Source organism: Neoarius graeffei, chromosome 19 (assembly GCF_027579695.1).
Source record: "Neoarius graeffei isolate fNeoGra1 chromosome 19, fNeoGra1.pri, whole genome shotgun sequence".
In the NCBI taxonomy this organism is placed as follows: domain Eukaryota; kingdom Metazoa; phylum Chordata; class Actinopteri; order Siluriformes; family Ariidae; genus Neoarius; species Neoarius graeffei.
In genome coordinates, this window is record NC_083587.1 from 49,217,858 (window position 1) to 49,241,549 (window position 23,692).

Consider the following 23,692-nt stretch of genomic DNA (forward strand, 5'->3'; position numbering starts at 1 on the left):
GGCTCGAACCCGGACCTTCTTGCTGTGAGGCAACAGCGCTAACCACTACACCACCGTGCCGCCTATATAAAAATTTTAACAGGTGATTTTTTTTTTTCCCCCCAAACCAGGCGAATTTGGATCATCTTAGTGATTTCTAGATTTACCTAGGTGAATTAGGATGGAGTGTTAGGGTTCAGGTTGGGTAGTCAAGTGGAATGTTTGATTTCTTTCTTTTTTCTTTTTTTTTTTAAATCACTGAGTCCTCTGTGCTGTAGTGGTAGGGTGGTGGACTTCAATGCAGAAGGTCCTGAGTTCACTTCCCAGCAAGGCCAGTAAAAAGCAAGGAAAAAAAGAAAATCTAAATTGTAGACAGGCAGAAAGACAGTTATGGAAGTGTAATTCTGGGTAGAAAGGTATAAGAGGACAGAAGATATAGAGAAGGGTTGTTGAAGTGTTTTTGTTCTTTTATGAACCCCTTAAAAAATCCAAGTCTCTTTTTTTTTTTTTTTTTTTAAATTAGTCCCCCCAAAAAACAAAATCCCTTTTAAGAATATCAACCTAATTCACCAGACGGCAATAGGTACCATTTTTATGATGGTCTTTGGTACGGCACAACCGTGAGTAGAACTCGCGATCAAGAGGCAGACACACTAACCACTAGGCCAACCTGCAGTCAGCTTTAGATATATTTTAGTGTCATAGTTTAGCTATTTAGCATCATAAACCAGTGAATGACATTTAAAATATGGTTTAATGAACTGTTAGCTTTAATATCTAGCAGTGAAACCATTGAGATATTGAGTGTGTTGTCGATGAAACAACAAATTTTCAAGTTGGAGAAAATAGACGAGAAAACTACAAGTAGACTCTCTGAGTTGTCATCAGTAATCGTAACATGAAGTGAACACATGCTTATACAAGGAAAGTGAATTATTCAATGGATACTACTTTCTTCTGTAAACACTATATCGCTCCATGATATAGACGCAAGGCTAACCTTTTGTGACTTTGTTTGCGCATTTGTGTTTGTGTCTTCCAGCACCAATAAAGATAACCCGAAGAGTAACCTTGTGAATTTGACTCTCAACATCATCGCACGAGCACAGGTGGACATCAGAGGGTGAGAAGAACACACCACTTCTTTCAGCTCGTTCTCTCATGTTTTAATAATCTCATCTCATCTCATTATCTCTAGCCGCTTTATCCTGTTCTACAGGGTCGCAGGCGAGCTGGAGCCTATCCCAGCTGACTACGGGCGAAAGGCGGGGTACACCCTGGACAAGTCGCCAGGTCATCACAGGGCTGACACATAGACAACCATTTACACTCACATTCACACCTACGGTCAATTTAGAGTCACCAGTTAACCTAACCTGCATGTCTTTGGACTGTGGGGGAAACCGGAGCACCCGGAGGAAACCCACGCGGACACGGGGAGAACATGCAAACTCCACACAGAAAGGCCCTCGCCGGCCACGGGGCTCGAACCCGGACCTTCTTGCTGTGAGGCGACAGCGCTAACCACTACACCACCGTGCCGCCCTGTTTTAATAATAATAATAATAATGATACTTTTTTTTTTTTTTTACATACAGTTGCAGTCAGAAGTTTGCATACAGGGACATGAATAGGGGTGTTCACACGGCAACTTTTACTCCGGTGTAGCACCGGGGCTGCCCCGGTAGAGCGTTCACACGGTACAAAGTTATACCGGTGTAGCCCCTGAAAGCTGCTTAAACCGGTGCAAATCTAACCCTGCTCGGGAGGTGGTTTAAGAAATTTACTCCGGAGTAAATGCTAGTTTGCGGGGCAGCACCGATATAAAATGGGACGTCTGAACGCTACAGGGGTAGACTCGCTACGCGTGAGGAGAGTTGATTACATACGGGCATTGCATAATTTGCATCCTGGTATTTTGCGCTTCCAAAATGGCGAAGATCAACAACAACAGAACTGCGTGTCTTCCAGTGTTGCCAGATTGGGCGGTTTTAAGTGCATTTTGGCAGATTTGAACATATTTTGGGCTGGAAAACGTCAGCAGGATCTGGCAACACTGGTGTCTTCATCCACGTTGTTTTCCCGGCACTTGGTGATGCCATGACAACCGAGAAAAGGAAGTACATTTTCACGCATGCGCATATTTCATTTCCGCATTATTACTATCGTATAGCACGGTCGCAAAAACTGCCGTGTGAACGCAAGTGGGGCTGCACCGGTGCTAACACGCTTCTCTCTAGTAAGCAGGGTTGTGACGTGTGAACGCTCCACAAAATTTACACCGGTGTAAGATATATCGCAACAAAATACATCAGTGCAGCATCGATGCAAATATGTGCCGTGTGAACACCCCTAATGTCATGACAATATTGGGTTTTGAAAGATTCATTTGAACTGTTCTTTTTCAGTGGCAGAATGATTGGACAACATACATCTGTAATAGAAATAAAAAATAATTTGGTGCAGAAGTTTTAATTTATTGTGGGTTTTTGGAAATCAACACAGGGTCAAAATTATATATACAGGATCAAAAATATACATACGAGAATACTTCATAAAGTTCTCGGCCTCACCCAAGGGGCGTAACTCCCATTTTGAGGAAAAACTGTACACTATGAAGCCTTATATCACTGTCCACAAAAACTCAAATTAAAGAAGCAATCACAGAAAAAAAGAGAGGAATATCTTCAAGCTGATTTGCTATTGCTCCAGGACAATGCGCCCATCCACACAGCACAGATGGCAGGGGCAGAAGCAGCCAAATGTGGATTTAAACTGTTGCCCCATGCACCTTACTCGCCCGACCTGGCACCGTCTGACTTCTGTCTGTTTCCCAAACTGAAATCACACTCGCGTGGTCACAGTTTTCAGAGTGGTGATGAAGTCATCCATGCTGTTCAGGAGGATCTGGAGGCTCAAGATGTGACCTCGTTCCACAAAGGGACAGAGAAGCTTGAACATCAGTGGACCAAGTGCATCGAAGTTAAAGGAGACTATGTTGAAAAATAATGCAAGAACAATCTTTCTCCTGCAATGTTTTCTGGGTGAGGCCGAGGACTTTTTGAGGTACCCTCGTACACCCACTGTCAGATCTTCAAATCAAAACTGCCAGGTATTCATATTCTTGTGGTGAAACATTGGTCTCCACGAAGATATAAAAAAATGCATGTACAGTGGTGCTTGAAAGTTTGTGAACCCTTGAGAATTTTCGATATTTCTGCATAAATATGACCGAAAACATCATCAGATTTTCACACAAGTCCTAAAAGTAGACAAAGAGAACCCAGTTAAACAAATGAGACAAAAATATTATACTTGGTCATTTATTTATTGAGGAAAATGATCCAATATTACATATGTGAGTGGCAAAAGTATGTGAACCTCTAGGATTAGCAGTTAATTTGAAGGTGAAATTAGAGTCAGGTATTTTCAATCAATGGGATGACAATCAGGTGTGAGTGGGCACCCTGTTTTATTTAAAGAACAGGGATCTATCAAAGTCTGATCTTCACAACACACATTTGTGGAAGTGTATCATGGCACGAACAAAGGAGATTTCCGAGGACCTCATAAAAAGCCTTGTTGATGCTCATCAGGCTGGAAAAGGTTACAAAACCATCTCTAAAGAGTTTGGACTCCACCAATCCACAGTCAGACAGATTGTGTCCAAATGGAGGAAATTCAAGACCATTGTTACCCTCCCCAGGAGTGGTCGACCAACAAAGATCACTCCAAGAGCAAGGCGTGTAATAGTCGGCGAGGTCACATAGGACCCCAGGGTAACTTCTAAGCAACTGAAGGCCTCTCTCACATTGGCTAATGTTAATGTTCGTGAGTCCACCATCAGGAGAACACTGAACAACAATGGTGTGCATGGCAGGGTTGCAAGGAGAAAGCCACTGCTCTCCAAAAAGAACATTGCTGCTCATCTGCAGTTTGCTAAAGATCACGTGGACAAGCCAGAAGGCTATTGGAAAAACGTTTTGTGGATGGATGAGACCAAAATAGAACTTTTTGGTTTAAATGAGAAGCGTTATGTTTGGAGAAAGGAAAACACTGCATTCCAGCATAAGAACCTTATCCCATCTGTGAAACATGGTGGTGGTAGTATCATGGTTTGGTCCTGTTTTGCTGCATCTGTGCCAGGACAGCTTGCCATCATTGATGGAACAATGAATTCTGAATTATACCAGCGAATTCTAAAGGAAAATGTCAGGACATCTGTCCATGAACTGAATCTCAAGAGAAGGTGGGTCATGCAGCAAGACAACGACCCTAAGCACACAAGTCGTTCTACCAAAGAATGGTTAAAGAAGAATAAAGTTAATGTTTTGGAATGGCCAAGTCAAAGTCCTGACCTTAATCCAATCGAAATGTTGTGGAAGGACCTGAAGTGAGCAGTTCATGTGAGGAAACCCACCAACATCCCAGAGCTGAAACTGTTCTGTACGGAGGAATGGGCTAAAATTCCTCCAAGCCGGTGTGCAGGACTGATCAACAGTTACCGGAAACATTTAGTTGCAGTTACTGCTGCACAAGGGGGTCACACCAGATACTGAAAGCAAAGGTTCACATAGTTTTGCCACTCACAGATATGTAATATTGGCTCATTTTCCTCAATAAATAAATGACCAAGTATAATGTTTTTGTCTCATTTGTTTAACTGGGTTCTCTTTATCTACTTTTAGGACTTGTGTGAAAATCTGATGATGTTTTAGGTCATATTTATGCAGAAATATAGAAAATTCTAAAGGGTTCACAAACTTTCAAGCACCACTGTAATTAAGTTATTCCACGAAATCAAGTCGTACATGAGCTGATAGCTGACGAGGCGCGTAGCACTGAGTCGGCTATAAGCCATGTACGACGAGATTGAGTGGAATAACTGTTTTATTCTATCCACATTCACTGGATTTTGAGAAACAGCATTTTTATTTTTATTTTTTGCAAATTCGATAAATAAAAACTTTATAGAAAATGGTGAAATGACAGGAGCTATTTGTGAAAAATGTTATAATTAATAATTCTTGAATTTTTTTTGAAAAAGATATGTTCTTACCATCAAATACTTTTATTCCATATTTTGTTGCACTTTTTTTTTTGGGGGGGGGGTTGTTTTCAAGCAGAGTTTTTATTTCGTCCTCGGTTGGTTCAGCAACACGCTCTGCCATTTTGTTTTTTTCTTGTCATGAGTTGATCGCGGGTGACACGGTGGTGTAGCGGTTAGCGCTGTCACCTCACAGCAAGAAGGTCCAGGTTCGAGCCCCGTGGCCGGCGAGGGCCTTTCTGTGTGGAGTTTGCATGTTCTCCCTGTGTCCGTGTGGGTTTCCTCCGGGTGCTCCGGTTTCCCCCACAGTCCAAAGACATGCAGGTTAGGTTAACTGGTGACTTTAAATTGACCGTAGGTGTGAATGTGAGTGTGAATGGTTGTCTGTGTCTATGTGTCAGCCCTGTGATGACCTGGCGACTTGTCCAGGGTGTACCCCGCCTTTCGCCCGTCGTCAGCTGGGATAGGCTCCAGCTTGCCTGCGACCCTGTAGAACAGGATAAAGCAGTGAGAGATAATGAGATGAGATGATCTGATAGCCTAGTAGTAGAGTAGCCAATCAGAGCACGTGAATGTGGATAGAATAAACACAGATATGCACACATGGGTATATGTAGTAGTGTTTTCCACCCAGAAAACTGCAGGTAGGTGAATCGGCTACATTAATTGTCCTAAGTTGGAATGCATGTGTTACAAATACAGGGCAAAATTATCTCTCATCTCATTATCTGTAGCCACTTTATCCTTCTACAGGGTCGCAAGCAAGCTGGAGCCTATCCCAGCTGACTACGGGCGAAAGGCGGGGTACACCCTGGACAAGTCGCCAGGCCATCACAGGGCTGACACATAGACACAGACAACCATTCACACTCACATTCACACCTACGGTCAATTTAGAGTCACCAGTTAACCTAACCTGCATGTCTTTGGACTGTGGGGGAAACCGGAGCACCCGGAGGAAACCCACGCGGACACGGGGAGAACATGCAAACTCCACACAGAAAGGCCCTCGCCGGCCACGGAGCTCGAACCCAGGACCTTCTTGCTGTGAGGCGACAGCGCTAACCACTACACCACCGTGCCGCCGGGGCAAAATTATATATAAATAAATATATCAGTAAATCTTCACAATCTTGTAAGGTGAGTTATAGGAGTTAACAATCTCTCTCTCTCTCTCTCTCTCTCAATTAGTGTCTCTCTCCCAGCTCAAGTAGTTCTTCCTTTTCCTCACTGGGAGCCCAAAGAGAAGCCAGTCAGAGAGGATGATGTTGGTCCTCAGATCCAGCATATCTACGAGGTACGTACACACACGCACACACTCACAGGTGGCTGCAGTAGCCAAGAGGAAGTGCATCACATGGAATAATTTGCTTCGCAGAATAGAGGAAGAGCATCAGTGCTGCTCCATTCAACTGAAAAAAACAGTAAACACACACAAGCTTCAAATATAAGCATCTGATCAAAGCCATCCAGACCAGTCGTATCTATTACTTATAAAACACCCATATACAAACTGGCCAAGGAGTCATTATTAATCAAGGTCATATTATTACCTCCAAGCAGACAGCAATAAAGAGATGCTCATGGTTCACTCTAAAGCAATCTTTACTTTTGACGGAAACTTGACTGAAACTACTACAAATTAAGGTCTTGAGTTCTAGAAATACAATGAGGACCCTGAGCAACTACCTAAGCATATCCTGGATCATGTCTTCACTTGTTTGTTTGTGAAGAACAATCAAGACGCAAGCTCGTTCAGTCCCGGAGCTAATAATAGTTTTAATTGGCCGTCATGTTCGCCAGATGCTGTGCATCATACCACATGTTAGTGCAAGCAGAGTTTGACTTCACCAAGCACCATTTGTTTTTAGCTAGCTTTCAGTGCTAGACATTTCATTGGCTTTTAACATTGCATCATAGTTGTCAGATCCAATTAAATGTCACATTATAATTTAGGAGCGTGATGATATTTAACAGTTATTCCACGAAATCGAGTCGTACATGAGCTGATAGCCGACGAGACGCATCGCACTGAGTTGGCTATAAGCCGTGTACGATGAGATTTGAGTGGAATAACTGTTTTATTCTATCCACATTCACTGGATTTTGAGAAACAGAGCATTTTTATTTTTTGCAAATATGATAAATAAAAACTTTATACAAAACGTCTGACAAAATAATTTCTGCTTAGAATGTAAACAAACCGCCGAAATGACAGCAGGAATTTGTGAAAAATGCGATCATAATAATTCTTGAATTTTTTTTTAAAAGATACATTCTTACCATCAGATACTTCTATTCCATAATTTTGTTGCTTTTTTGGTATTTTTTGGGGTTCTTCTTTAGGGTTTTGTTGGTGGTTGGCAAACCAACTTAAAGGTGCATTACCACCACCAACTGGGTTGGAGTGTGGAACAGGAGATAATGGGAGGAAAAAAACAAAAAACTATATTCTTTTCTTTTCAATACTTGATAACAATTTTGCGGGTTTTGTTTTATTTTGTCCTCGGTTGGTTCAGCAACACGCGCCGCCATTTTGTTTTTCTCTACTCACGGTATATGAGCTGATATCCTAGTAGTGGTGTAGCCAATCAGAGCGCGCGATTGCTCATACCCAGTGAATGTGAACAGAATGAACTGGTATATTGTTAGGATATTATCCTATTGTGAATTTTTTTTACTGACTGAGAACTGACTGTCAGCTTAATAACTGACTAATAAAATATTCTGTCATTTCTTTTATCCCTGTCTGACCCTCAACACGTAATGCAAATGCATTCAGCTGTATAATAAAGGTCCAAGTTCTGTGAGTGGCACAGTTTTGAAGGTGGGATGGCCCAGTCGTCATCGAGACGAGCATTTGCTCTATGCCATGGAGATCATCACTGATGGACCGATTCGCTGTCACATCAACGGCTCACTTAACCCACTGGGACTTGAGGTAACACACACTCAAGTTATAGAATTGATGATTAGCAGTGGTATCGGATATGATTTAAGGCAAATAAATGCATAAAAAAACCCTCCAAGGGCACTTGGAGAGCACAGACCTCCACCAAGGACAATAGTTTACTATGGTATGCAAATTTGCAGCCACAACCACTTTATATGTCCAGGTATGCTTCCAAAATTATTCAAATTATATGTGTATCCCAGACGATTACTGATACCTGTGAATGTGGATTGTGATATCAAGTCATCGTATTTCTACATTGGCTATGTTTCATCATGATTGAACTTCACTGCTATGTACTAGACTTTAAGATGTGTTGAATTGGCATTGTTGAGCGCAGACTATCGCGAAGTCCAAATGCCGTATCTCGCAAAAATAAATTCATGGATCCTCCCCATGACTTAGATCTGCTCCAGAATTTTATGGGTTCTTACTCGGCCCATGCTACACCTTTCCACCAAGTTTCATGGAAATCAGGTTGGTCTGTTTTGTGCAAGACAGACAAACAAACAAAAAGACAGACTAATAAACCGCACCGAAAACATAACCTCTTTAGCAGAGGTAATAAACCTTTCGTGATGATATAAACTTGACAGTCATGAAACAACTCATTACCCACTTAGTTACAGCTTTAAGACCTCTGCCAACAGACTAATGAGTGTCTGATCCCTTTTGTACACGTTTCTGGCAACAACCTTCAGAATGTTGGAGGCTGCAATCTGATTGGCTCTGTACACGTCTGTATCCAGTATGTGACAGTTTCCAGGCTCAACGTTAATCTTTGAACACTGTTCAAGATCACAAACAGTTTTTCACAGTCAATGGACATAAAAATGTCGACAAAATCCTGTCATAATATGTTATACAAGAGTTTTGTTGGAAGCAGTTAGAGGTAAGTAAACAAGAATCTTGCTTGTTTGCCAGTGTGCTCGAGATTAGGTGGGTCTTGGTTGTGTTTTTAACAAAAACAAACAAAAGAAAAGATATGAGACTCTCCAGTGAATACTGGAGGTCTGGCTTGTTACATGAGTGTAGCTTGGACCCAGACCATATCTTCTGAATTTATAATAATATAATTGCATACACTGTAAATATCGTAGCTAAATATGGCAAGTAGAGATATCATGAATAAAGTATCAAGTACAATACAGTAGTGCTTGAAAGTTTGTGAACCCTTTAGAATTTTCTATATTTCTGCATAAATATGACCTAAAACATCATCAGATTTTCACACAGGTCCTAAAAGTAGATAAAGAGAACCCAGTTAAACAAATGAGACAAAAAATATTATACTTGTGCAGCAATAACTGCATTGAAACATTTGCGGTAACTGTTGATCAGTCCTGCACACCAGCTCGGAGGAATTTTAGCCCATTCCTCCGTACAGAACAGCTTCAACTCTAGGATGTTAGTGGGTTTCCTCACATGAACTGCTCGCTTCAGGTCCTTCCACATTTCGATTGGATTAAGGTCAGGACTTTGACTTGGCCATTCCAAAACATTAACTTTATTCTTCTTTAACCATTCTTTGGTAGAACAGCTTGTGTGCTTAGGGTCATTGTCTTGCTGTGTGACCCACCTTCTCTTGAGATTCAGTTCATGGACAGATGTCCTGACATTTTCCTTTAGAATTCGCTGGTATAATTCAGAATTCATTCACTACGTTTACATGCACATAGAGAGAATCGAATTTCTGCCGTTGCTCGACTGAAATCGAAGTTCAAAATGCCATGTATACACCTTAATTCGGCTGAAATTGAACCGAACTTGATTTCTCGGAATCGAGCTACACGACCTAGTTTATGCGATTTCTGCCGAGCTACTTTGTGCATGTATACCCTATCGAGCTAGTTGTCGAGCTACTTCCGGAAGTGACGAGTGACGAGACCACAAGCGGGAAACACAACAGCCTCGGTCGGCATGACAACGAATCATGACAACGGCATGAATCTTTTCTTTTTGTGGCATTGTTTGCACTGTTAAAATTTAGCTCACTTACTGTATCACCAAATACATCTGTACAGCTGTTGCATAGCTGTGAATTGTGTACATAAACAAGTCATTGTATTTGTGTGTATATATATATATATATATATATATATATATATATATATATATATATATCCAACATCTGAAGAATGTCAAGAAAAACAAAACAATTGAACTTTTTGTGTGTTTATTAAGACATAAGTTAAATTGTAAGCAAAAAAAATATATTTTTTTGTAAGCAAAAAATGGACTTTAGAAAAATATTATTGTGCAAAATAAGTTGTCTTACAAAACAGTGGTCTGCGCCGGACAGTTTGTAGCCATAGTCTGTTAGAGCAAGCCTAACAGCTTGAACACGGAACTGCTAGTGTTGCCAGATTGGGGGTTTTAAGTGCATTTTAGCGGATTTGAACATGTTTTGGGCTGGAAAACGTCAGCAGTATCTGGCAACACTATAGCTCTTCTTCATGACGACAACCGGAAGTGTACCAACACGATGGGGCGTGTAGCGCCACGTGTGGCTCGGGTGCACAATGCACCTTGCACAATAGCCCGATTTCACTTGTGCATGTAGGATTGGATTTCTCTGGCACCCCTGCTGGGACCCTTTGCTCGATTACCAACAGCAGCTCGATTTGGACGTGCATGTAAACGTAGTCATTGTTCCATCAATGACGGCAAGCCGCCCTGGCCCAGATACAGCAAAACAGGCCCAAACCATGATACTACCACCACCATGTTTCACAGATGGGATAAGGTTCTTATGCTGGAATGCAGTGCTTTCCTTTCTCTAAACATAACGCTTCTCATTTAAACCAAAAAGTTCTATTTTGGTCTCATCCGTCCACAAAACATTTTTCTAATAGACTTCTGGCTTGTCCACACGATCTTCAGCAAACTGCAGACGAGCAGCAATGCTCTTTTTGGAGAGCAGTGGCTTTCTCCTTGCAACCCTGCCATGCACACCATTGTTGTTCAGTGTTCTCCTGATGGTGGACTCATGAACATTAACATTAGCCAATGTGAGAGAGGCCTTCAGTTGCTTAGAAGTTACCGTGAGGTCCTTTGTGACCTCGCCAACTATTACATGCCTAGCTCTTGGAGTGATCTTTGTTGGTCAAGCACTCCTGGGGAGGGTAACAATGGTCTTGAATTTCCTCCATTTGGACACAATCTGTCTGACTGTGGATTGGTGGAGTCCAAACTCTTTAGAGATGGTTTTGTAACCTTGATGAGCATCAACGCTTTTTCTGAGGTCCTCAGAAATCTCCTTTGTTTGTGTCATGATGCAGTTCCACAAACACGTGTTGTGAAGATCAGACTTTGATAGATCCCTGTTCTTTAAATAAAACAGGGTGCCCACTCACACCTGATTGTCATCCCACTGATTGAAAACACCTGAGTCTAATTTCACCTTCAAATTAACTGCTAATCCTAGAGGTTTACATACTTTTGCCACTCACAGATATGTAATATTGGATCATTTTCCTCAATAAATAAATGACCAAGTATAATATTTTTGTCTCATTTGTTTAACTGGGTTCTCTTTATCTACTTTTAGGACTTGTGTGAAAACCTGATGATGTTTTTGGTCTTATTTATGCAGAAATATAGAAAATTCTAAAGGGTTCACAAACTATCAAGCACCACTGTATACAATATTATTATCCATACAGGACACTTTTTCCATGGAATAAAAATGTGTTCTATTCCCTTCGAGCAGGTTTCATTCATTTGGTTTGATAGCATGCAATATTGTTAGCATATCGCTTATCTTGCATGTATTACATCACTCTACCCAGTGGAAAATGAGCGTTGAATATGGTGTACGATATTGCATGGTTGTCAAGACAACATGACGTCACACATCAGAGCTGATGCGAATATTTAATGAGAGAGTTTTCTGCTGTGCATATGCAGAAGCATTTCTTTGTTCGCTGGGAAAGAGAAAGACGCATTGAAAACCTGAAAGGCTACCAAAACTTCGATATTCTTCACGCATATTTACAAATAGTGGTGAACTGTTACTATTAGAGCTGGGACTTCAGCTCAGCCAAACCTTAGCCAGACACCAAAAAAGAAACAGGGCAAAGGATTTGCAAGGGATTAGTGGCAGGCTGCCAGGTCACTCCGCTGTGTGTAGTTGTCAGTGTTGATTTTAAAAGTAACCAAGTTAATTACATAGGGAAATGAATACTTAAGTCTGAGTGAAAAATACTGCAGCGAGCATGTGTGGAAGAAGAGTCTAGAGAGAGAAATCTTAGTTTCTCGGTCGTTCGCCTGTGCTACTTCCTTTCGATAGCACTGGCTTGACCACTTTATTAGCATTCGCTAACACTACTGATGAACGCTCCACCAGCTGGAAGGTTACTTCACTGCTGCACTGACGGCGCTGAGTCGCAGGTAAGCTAGTGTTGGCCTTCAAGAATGCTGATATGAAGGGAGTGTATAATAATAATAATTATTATTATTATTATTATTATATTGACTGGCTTTTTTTCATGGTATACACTACCGTTCAAAAGTTTGGGGTCACCCAGACAATTTTGTGTTTTCCATGAAAAGTCACCCTTTTATTTACCACCATAAGTTGTAAAATGAATAGAAAATATAGTCGAGACATTTTTCTGGCCATTTTGAGCATTTAATCGACCCCACAAATGTGATGCTCCAGAAACTCAATCTGCTCAAAGGAAGGTCAGTTTTATAGCTTCTCTAAAGAGCTAAACTGTTTTCAGCTGTGCTAACATGATTGTACAAGGGTTTTCTAATCATCCATTAGCCTTCTGAGGCAATGAGCAAACACATTGTACCATTAGAACACTGGAGTGAGAGTTGCTGGAAATGGGCCTCTATACACCTATGGAGATATTGCACCAAAAACCAGACATTTGCAGCTAGAATAGTCATTTACCACATTAGCAATATATAGAGTGGATTTCTGATTAGTTTAAAGTGATCTTCATTGAAAAGAACAGTGCTTTTCTTTCAAAAATAAGGACATTTCAAAGTGACCCCAAACTTTTGAACGGTAGTGTATCAGATATAGTCCATTCAGCTATACTCATACATCAGATATACAACTCAACGCTATCCATCTCATCTCATTATCTCTAGCCGCTTTATCCTGTTCTACAGGGTCGCAGGCAAGCTGGAGCCTATCCCAGCTGACTACGGGCGAAAGGCGGGGTACACCCTGGACAAGTCGCCAGGTCATCACAGGGCTGACACATAGACACAGACAACCATTCACACTCACATTCACACCTACGGTCAATTTAGAGTCACCAGTTAACCTAACCTGCATGTCTTTGGACTGTGGGGGAAACCGGAGCACCCGGAGGAAACCCACACGGACACGGGGAGAACATGCAAACTCCACACAGAAAGGCCCTCGTCGGCCACGGGGCTCGAACCCGGACCTTCTTGCTGTGAGGCGACAGCGCTAACCACTACACCACCGTGCCGCCCCAACTCTAGCCAATATTATTTAAATACATAACACAATTAAGCCTACTGGGAGACATATTTACTAATTTAAAGCGAAAACCATTCTTATTGTCTTCTTCTATCAGCAGATTTTGCTTCTTTTCAGAAATAAAGCCTTGAAATTCTCTGCCAATAAAATAAGGCACTTTCAAGCTTGAAATCAGTAAAAAAAAAAAGTCTGGAAACATGATTTATCATCTTATGTTTGTAATCTAATAAAGAGAAATATTATTTGATACTAATCAGTAGATATTTTTGCTTGCTAGGATCTCATTTTGTGCAGTGTAATTCTAAAATATCCAGTACATCATAATTATAGAGCTGAACACTTGAGCTGTTTTTTTTAAAATCTCTATAGACGTCTCAGAAAACGCCAAGAGTTTAAAATGTGAAAAGCAACTATTTTTATAAAAAAAATAAATACTTGAACAGGAATATACTTAGTTTTTTTTTTCATGAATACTTTTCACAAGTGCCATTTTGTAGACATTTCTGGAAGGATAGTGAGGAATATCCAATGCACTCAAGAAATCCCACAATGCGTCTGCGATAGTTTAGTGTAGAAGTGGCATACTTTCGAATAAAATAGGTAGAGAATAGTCAAAGGTTTATAGTTTGTAGGCTTATGGTCAGCAGGACACCATTTCAGACATCGTTACAGATATACAGTACTGTGCAAAAGTCTTAGACACCCTATTTTTTTTCATACAAGCTATGTCATTGATTTCTATTTTATGACTTCAACATTATCGAGTCAGTACAAAAACATTTTAGAGACCAAGCGTTCGTTTTCCAGCACAAAATTGAATGTTACAGGAAAAAAAAAGTTTGTATCTGAGTATGGAATCAATTTTGTGCCAGAATGTTCATACAATACTTTTGAAATATCAAACAAAAACGACAAATCAAAATACAAAAAAAAGTCAAATTTTTTCTAGACTGGCAAACAAATTATTCGTGTAATCGTGCAAAATATCAGTCTATTACTCTTCAGAAACGTTTTATTTTTGTTCCGCGTCTTTCTCAGTTTTGTTTGACGTAATTTATTTTGGTTGCGATTCCAGCTTTCTCGTTTGCGCTCCCTGACTTTTTGCTTGCAGTTTTGGCACAAACTTCACGTGTGGGTGGGCTGTCCAGGAATGCATTCCCATTGGCTAACTCGTGTTTGACTGACAGCTAGGGCTGTGCGATATGGGAAAAAATGAATATCCCGATACATTTTCTCCATTTCACGATATACGATATATATCTCGATATATTTAAATCTCCTCTAAAGGACCCCATGAAATCTAACTTTTACTCTTTACTGTTTTCACTACAATCCCTGCAGATTAAATAACATTCTTGGTTAACTTTACAGGTGGTTTTCAACAACACATTTTAAATTTTCACGTTAGTGATTAATCACAATTGAGTTGAAATAAGGCTATTTTTATTCAACAAAGACGTGGCACAAACTGCAAAAACAATCTTGAAAATTGCAACAAAGGGGCAAAACAATACAGAGCTGCTCAGAGCTCAAACCAATAAAGTGCAAGCTCAACACTGAGAAAGACATTTAGCCTAAATAAGAAAAGTGCTCTTTCATTAAATTATTTTAAAAAATAGATCTCCAAGCTATTAACCTGACTACTGAGAACCACTGGAACATTCACAATAGAGAGAGAGGTTGAGGGAGAGAAGAGAGAGATCTGCAAAACATCATTTTTCTCTTTGCACACTTTTGAACTGAATGTTTTCTGGCTCTGCCTCTCAGATGTGTATAATTCCGCTATTGCCTTCTCTGTAAAATGTCTGCGACCAGGCGACTCATATTTGGGGTCGAGTGTGTTTAGTAATTTTTGGAAGCCTGGTTTTTCCACTATACTTACTGGGATCATGTATTTGGCAATGAAGTTAGTGATTGCATCCATTATAGCTCTCCATCTCTGACTCGTTTTCTCATATGGGGGGGCTTTGGAGAACGAGGCCGCTATGGTCATTTGTTTAGCTCGTGGGAGGTTTAGCTCGTGGGCAAGTAGTTCGGAGTTTAAGAGACTCTTCATACTGTACCGGGTGAGTTTCAGGTGATGGAACATATTTGTAGTGCTGCTGCCTTTCATGATGACAGGTTTTTTTTGCACACTTTACAAACTGGCATTTGCTGTTCCACGTCCTCCTCGCGATATCCAAAAAATGCCAGTTGACTGACCCCTTACTAGTTCTTTTAGGAAGTAATTTGTCGCTGAAATTGCCAGAGCTTACACGGTAGCCTATGCAACACCAGCGATTGCACAAACTGAGTCAGCGCTGTAAACCGGAACTAGGAAATCTTCCCACCGGCAGTGTTGCCAGATACTGCTAACGTTTTCCAGCTCAAAATATGTTCAAAACCCGCCAAAATGCACTTAAAACTGCCCAATCTGGCAACACAACCGAAACTAGAAAATCTTCCCGGAAGTTCCTTTCAGCACCGAGATGTCGCCCGGGATTGGTTGGCGAGTGCGTGACGTTATTGTTTTCTTTACCCTTAGGCAGCCTCTCACGTTACTGCCTGAGGGACAGGGAGAAAACCACCGGGAAAGGTTTTAAACAAACACGAAACAAACGCAAGCCGGAAGATGACCATAAAATACTCGATAGTTACGATTATAATAATTTTATGTATCGCACACAGAATTTTCGCGATATATCGAGTATATTCGATATATCGCACAGCCCTACTGACAGCTACGCTCAGCCATTCCCTACTTGGATTCTGGCGGACTGTTTGACGAGTGAGCGATCCATTGACGGTAAACAAGGATCGAGTGGAATTCAGTGGCGACTGTGATATTGAATTTACACTTTGGAATTAATTCAATATCATAGTCGCCACTGAAGTCCACTCGATCCTTGTTTACCGTCAATGGATCGGTCACTCGTCAAACAGTCCGCCAGAATCCGAGTAGGAAATGGCTGCAACAGCCTCTGGGGGAATCGCTGAGCGTAGCTGTCAGTCAAACACGAGTTAGCCAATGGGAATGCATTCCTGGACAGCCCACCCACACGTGAAGTTTGTGCCAAAACTGCAAGCAAAAAGTCAGGGAGCGCAAACGAGAAAGCTGGAATCGCAACCAAAATAAATTACGTCAAGCAAAACTGAGAAAGACGCGGTACAAAAATAAAAGGTTTCTGAAGAGTAATAGACTGATATTTTGCACGATTACACGAATAATTTGTTTGCCAGTCTAAAAAAATTGACTTTTTTTTTTGTTTTTTTGTATTTTGATTTGTCGTTTTTGTTTGATATTTCAAAAGTATTGTGTGAACATTTTGGCACAAAATTGATTCCATATCCGAGCAGCATATTCCATAAGAGAGCACTTTTCAGATGAAAAAAGAAACCATAATGAAGGCTACTTGGTTTTGGTGCAAAATGAAGAAGCGAGTGTGACAGTCAAAGTGTCCAGAAGAACTGCGGCTGGTTCTGTAAGATGCTCAGTAAAACCTACAGCCCATTTCCTTATCAAACTGCACTCATTGGACCTGAGACTACTATTTTTTAAAGCAAAGGGTCGTCTCACACCAAATATTGACTTTGTTTCATTTCTTACGGCTTACTGATTACTGTTTATAGTATTGTTTTTATTGTTGAAACGTAGGGCGGCACGGTGGTGTAGTGGTTAGCGCTGTCGCCTCACAGCAAGAAGGTCCGGGTTCGAGCCCCGGGGCCGGTGAGGGCCTTTCTGTGCGGAATTTGGATGTTCTCCCCATGTCCGCATGGGTTTCCTCCGGGTGCTCCGGTTTCCCCCACAGTCCAAAGACATGCAGGTTAGGTTAACTGGTGACTCTAAATTGAGCGTAGGTGTGAATGTGAGTGTGAATGGTTGTCTGTGTCTATGTGTCAGCCCTGTGATGACCTGGCGACTTGTCCAGGGTGTACCCCGCCTTTCGCCCGTAGTCAGCTGGGATAGGCTCCAGCTTGCCTGCGACCCTGTAGAACAGGATAAAGCGGCTAGAGATGAGATGTTGAAACGTTTCATTTCATTCTTGCTTAAGCCATTTTTGATCGACAGCATTTCTTTACATGTGCCTAAGACTTTTGCACACTACGATACGTCTATGGTTATTACCATCCATAAGATTGTTTAACAGTCTCATTCGCAATGTCAAGTCTTGGAAGGTCTGGGCATTATAATCACTCATAATTTGATCATGAATGGCTTTTTTAATTTAAAAAAAAGCTAAATCTGTGGAAAAAGACACAAAATCCCAGTCTGTGTTTGGGGATCCAACAGAAGACAGGCATGTTTGTAATCAGATTTCATACAACATGCGTTTTTGATTGGTCTGTCGGTTTATTTTGACCCAGTCAGAACATACGGATTGAAATAATGGATGGTTATGCTGCAGTGTATACAGGGTCATTATGTGGTTATTCATGTTCTTAGCAGAGGAAGAGAAGGGGAAGGGTTTGGTTTCGGGCCAGTCAAGGCCAGACAGCTTACCCCTGTCTCTCGGGACAACGATGAAGTCCAGCTGCCACTTTAGTCCAAAATCACCTCCAGCTGGCAGAATATGTGCGTTTTATATCTTATCATTAAGCTTGGGCTTTTTGCCTTGCTTTGTCTCTGTCTCTTTCATTAACTCACATATGTATACACAAAAAACACATGTTTGACTTACGACCCTTGTGAGGAACTTTGACTGATATAATTATTAATACAACTAATTAAGACTATGCTACACTTAACATTCACCTCAGTAACCAGAAGAAAACTTTTTGGTTTAGGGTTTTGTTTTGTTCCTCATGGGGACCATTCAAATATCCCCATAGTGTCAAAACTGTCAGATTTATCCAGTGGGGATAAATAAAAACGTGCTATTGCAAATCTGTTTTTCAGCATATCGTGCATAGAGCGCTCTACCTTGCTTCTGGTTTCGTTTGTAATGGCTATAAAGCAGTAGACACATCTCAGGACTCTGTAATGGTTTGCGGGTTCATGCTGCGCCCGGGGTTTTAAAGTCCCTGCAGTATGTCTTGACTTTACAATTGCAACTTTACTGACGACTTCAGAGAAGGACAAGCCGTTCAGAGACTTTGATCTGAGTGCATGGGTGCACACACTCACATTAACACCAAATGTGTGTTGCCCAGATGACTTTTCCCAGGCCGTGTCTTCATATGCCATTCTGATACTGCTCAGTTGGAAGTGGTGTCTCCTATGGCTCCTGTCAGTTACAGTGCCTGTGTAAGTGAAGAACCAAATGAGCTCATCATACCCTGTAAATCTGACACTCTAGAGCCTAACAGAGTTTGACATTTCCAAAGTCAAAATGTCAAAAAGGAAACAAAAAACAAAAACCTGAATGTTGATGGAACATGAAGACAGACGCATTCATGAGAAGACGACGACGGAGCTTGTTCTTTGTGGAGATAAATCACCGTGATGGGCTGCATTCAACGTCGACAACATGCATTTGAAATCAATCGAGTCAAGTCAAGTTTATTTGTATAGCGCTTTTAATAATAGACAGTGTCGCAAAGCAGCTTTACAGAATTTGAACAACTTAAAACACGAGCTAATTTTATCCCTAATCTATCCCCAATGAGCAAGCCTGTGGCGACGGTGGCAAGGAAAAACTCCCTCAGACGACATGAGGAAGAAACCTCGAGAGGAACCAGACTCAAAAGGGAACCCATCCTCATTTGGGCGACAACAGACAACATGATTATAACATTAACAGTTTTAACATGAAGTCAGTTTCGTTGATGTTATAATTCTTCATCGATGGAAACTTGAGTGCAAAACTGTTCATGACAACTGCAGTCCTAAAGTTAGCAAGTCAACTGTAGTCCTCAGACATAAAAGCATTACTGTAAGCGTCCAGAGCGTCCTCCAGGTGTGACTTTCAACTGTCCATATGGGGCCGTCCTTCACAGGAGCAATGTGATGAGACTCCGACCAGACATAGGGCATCAGGATGGATCGGGCAGGTCCGAGGAGCAGAAGAGGTCAGCATCTCGATCTCAGGATTAACATGTAACTCAGAGGGACGGGGGGGGGGAACGACGACATAGGTTGTTATGTATGGTATGCCCAATGTCACCTGAATAAGTAGAAACAGTAACTCCGGCAACTAACTATGACAGCATAACTAAAAGGGGAGACCCAGAAGGTAACACAGGCATGAGGGAGCCCCGGGACATAAAGCAACAGCCACTACACCGTCAACTTACTCAAGTGAGCAAGCGAGTGGGGGACTGACAGCATCCATACATCCCAGCTTACCAAAACACTCTATGTCTGAGGATCCTCCAGATCTACTCCTTTACTTCATAAACACTATTAACAAAAGGCTTGACTAAACAGATATGTTTTCAACCTAGACTTAAACACTGAGACTGTGTCTGATTTCCGAACACTACTTGTAAGGCTGTTCCATAACTGTGGGGCTTTGTGAGAAAAGATAGACGTCAATAGATACTCATGGAAAGCGAATCAAATTCAAAGTCCGGTTATGCATATCCTTTTTTACTTGATTATTATGTGAATCATTGCAAATCAAATGTAATTCAGTAATATGGCGTCCACTCTCAGAGCTTATGAAATAGCACTTGAGCCACTACATTGTGTTAATTTGCAGTAATTTTTATATTAATCACTGGAAATTTGGTTTAAAGCAAGATAGCGTTTCGATTTCATAAAATCTGTGAAATTTTGTTCCGTCTGAAATTTTGTCATTGTGATGGATGTTTGTTTCTGTAATATCACAAAATATCAGGCTATTCTGTGGCTGGGAAGTTATTTAATTTGAGGGGATTCCCGAGCAAATAATGTGCATGAAATCGCTCGCTTCATGCAGTCAAGAAGACAGAGGAAGTACGTCCCTGTGTCCAAAATTGCTCACTTGTTCCCTACTCCCTATATAGGGAATTACTACATAGTGGACTATATATTGAGCTCAGCAGCATGGTGTTGTAGTGGTTAGCACTGTCGCCTCACAGCAAGAAGGTCCTGGGTTCAGGCCCAGTGGCTGGCGAATGCCTTTCTGTGTGGAGTTTGCATGTTCTCCCCGTGTCTGCGTGGGTTTCCTCCAGGTGCTCCGGTTTTCCCCACAGTCCAAAGACATGCAAGTTAGGTTAACTGGTGACTCTAAATTGACCGTAGGTGTGAATGTGAGTGTGAATGGTTGTTTGTCTCTCTGTGTCAACCCTGCGATGACCTGGAGACTTGTCCAGGGTGTACCCCGCCTTTCGCCCGTAGTCAGCTGGGATAGGCTCCAGCTTGCCTGCGACCCTATCCCAGCTGACTACGGGCGAGAGGCGGGGTACACCCTGGACAAGTCACCAGGTCATCACAGGGCTGACACATAGACACAGACAACCATTCACACTCACATTCACACCTACGGTCAATTTAGAGCCACCAGTTAACCTAACCTGCATGTCTTTGGACTGTGGGGGAAACCGGAGCACCCGGAGGAAACCCACACAGACACGGGGAGAACATGCAAACTCCACACAGAAAGGCCCTCGTAGGCCACGGGGCTCGAACCCAGGACCTTCTTACTGTGAGGTAACAGTGCTAACCACTACAGCACCATGCCGCCTTGCATCATCATCATTTAAATCAGACCAACCCGAATATGCAACTGATTGCAATTCTTGTAAAGAAATTTAGGGTGATTATGAATGTCTCTGGAGTCTTTGTTTCTTTCTGTCTTTCAGATATCCACTATGCAAGACACTCCAGAGCTGCTGGGTTTCCTGCGCAACAGCAGCGGGCCGACTCGTCGCAGGAGATCTGTTACCACCACACACAGCTACAGCAGCAAAACACTGGTACACACCTGCATGGACTTCCACAAACATGATCCCAACTCACCGATTTACTGGATTGATTATGATTTATGATTTATTCTACAAAGATGTGCATGGATTTTTCTTGCACCCAAGAGGTTTGTGGGCAAGGGTAGTTTGCAAACACAGAAACATGCGTACCTGTAGAATCTCCGAAAGTGGTTTTAGAGCTTACAGAAACACTGACAGTGAATTCTCGGAGGGAAATGAGGACTTTGGAAAATGTGTGGCAGTCTGGGAAAACCTGTTGGATGCTGCTGTGGCTGAATTCTGGAAAACAAGACAAAAAAGAGTGTAAATCAGGCTTTGGCCACAACTAACGAATTATTTTCTCATGCAATTTTTGACTGCGACAAGATGGTGCTAAAAATCGTACAACGTAAATCCTGTGGTAAAAACAGTAAGTCTGTCTAAAGAGGTCTAAAACCGTCTGAAACCTAAGTGTGATTTCCTCATCAGTGAATGTCACAAAAAACGCACACAAGCGTCATGAATGCAGTTTGTAATCAGATACCGGCTATCAAAATGTTTCAGCAGTTTATAGCACTTAATATCTTTCCTTTTCTAGAAGAATTGTCAATGTAGTTTTCTAAGTTTACTTCAGGCTCATTTTTACAGGAAAAAATGATTTTATTGCAAAAGCATTGACTTTCAAAGGACAGCATTTGGATCTTTGCGGCCAAACAACATGGCGATTTCGCAAGGTATGGATGCCGAAAAAACCTTGTAAAAGCACTATTTTAGTTCGAAAAGCTCAAACAGCTCCATAATAAAAGTTTTCGAGGTGTGTAGTTGTTTTTGTAAGGTTTGGCTCCGTCTTAAGATAGAAACAAACAATATTACTGTGATGATAACAGGAAGCTCGCCTTCCTGCCTCTTCTCAGCTTTTTCCCAGTTATCAGCTGCGTGTGTGTATGTGACAAACAAAGGCTTCTAATTCTAGAAAAATCCCCAGGCGCCACTGCGCTCTCTCTGTCGCTCTCTCTCTCTCTCTCTCTCTCTCTCTCTCTCTCTGTCGCTCTCTGTGTATATTTTCGTTGTTTCAGATGGGTTAAATACAGAGAAAGAACTTCACTGTGCTGTAATGTGTCTGTGACAAAATAAAGTTTTCTAATTCTAAAAAATTCCCCAGGCACCACTGCTCACTCTCTCTCTCTCTCTCTCTCTCTCTCTGTTTTCACTGCTTCAGGTGGGTTAAATACAGAAAAAGAACTTCACTGTGTTGTAATGTCTAGGCTTCTAATTCTAGAAAAATCCCCAGGCGCCACTGTGCTCTCTCTCTCTCTCTCTCTCTCTCTCTCTGTGTATTTTTGTTATTTCAGATGGGTTAAATACAGAGAAAGAACTTCACTGTGCTGTAATGTGTATGTGACAAATAAAGGCTTCTAATTCTAAAAAAAAATCCCCAGGCGCCACTGCTCTCTCTCTCTCTCTCTCTCTCTCTCTCTCTCTCTCTCTCTGTGTCTGCGATTTTTCACTGCTTCAGATGAGTTAAATACAGAGAAAGAACTTCACTATGCTGTAATGTGTCTGTGACAAAGTGTTCTAATTCTAGAAAAATCCCCAGGCACCACTGCTCTCTCTCTCTCTCTCTCTCTCTCTCTCTCCCCCCCCCCCCGCATGTTTTCACTGCTTCAGATGGGTTAAATACAGAGAAGAAACTTCACTGTGCTGTGACGTATATGTGACAAATAAAGGCTTCTAATTCTAAAAAAAAATCCCCAGGTGCCACTGCTCTCTCTCTCTCTCTCTCTCTCTCTCTCTCTCTCTCTGCATGTTTTCACTGCTTCAAATGGGTTAAATACAGAGCAAGAACTTCACTGTGTCGTAATGTATATGTGACAAAGGCTTCTAATTCTAAAAATCTAATCAGAAATTTTCTATAACCATGTGATTTTTTTTCGACTGCCAACAAAATCCGCAAATCAACAGACTTCACTTTTCTGAAGTTTAAATCTCACTCAGCTAGATAACACATACACAGTACTGACACAGATACGAGTAAACAATCCCGTTGCCATAGCAACGTGATTCTTGCTGTCTAAAAAGATCGCTTTCTCAGTGAATAAAAACAAACAAAATATATCACATAAAACGATCAATACGCCATCGATGCACTGTAATAAGTACGTGTTATCATCGTGGTAAATTGTTCATGTATATCTTCAAGATGTAGCCAAACCTTATAAAAACAGCTATATAACCTTGAAAACTTTTATTATGGAGCTGTTTTGAGTTGTTAGAATTAAAATAAGTGCTTTTACAAGGTTTATTGGTGGACATACCTTGTACATATGTACATACCTACATATCCAAACACCATCCATTGAGAGTCAATGCCTTCGCAATACAATAATTGTTTCTGTAAAAATGAGCCTAAAGTAAACTTGGGAAGCTACTTTGACAATCT

At 41.4% G+C, this 23,692-nt stretch overlaps 1 protein-coding gene across 1 annotated transcript in view; it reads left to right on the forward strand.

Moving 5' to 3' along the window:
• The window catches only part of itga8 (integrin, alpha 8), a 285,429-nt gene that overhangs the window by 233,217 nt on the left and 28,520 nt on the right, over positions 1 to 23,692 (forward strand). The window contains exons 23-26 of the mRNA XM_060900203.1: positions 1,022 to 1,102; positions 6,218 to 6,323; positions 7,809 to 7,967; positions 21,151 to 21,264. Coding sequence (XP_060756186.1) covers positions 1,022 to 1,102; positions 6,218 to 6,323; positions 7,809 to 7,967; positions 21,151 to 21,264 — 460 coding nt within the window. The remainder of the gene's footprint in view (positions 1 to 1,021; positions 1,103 to 6,217; positions 6,324 to 7,808; positions 7,968 to 21,150; positions 21,265 to 23,692) is intronic.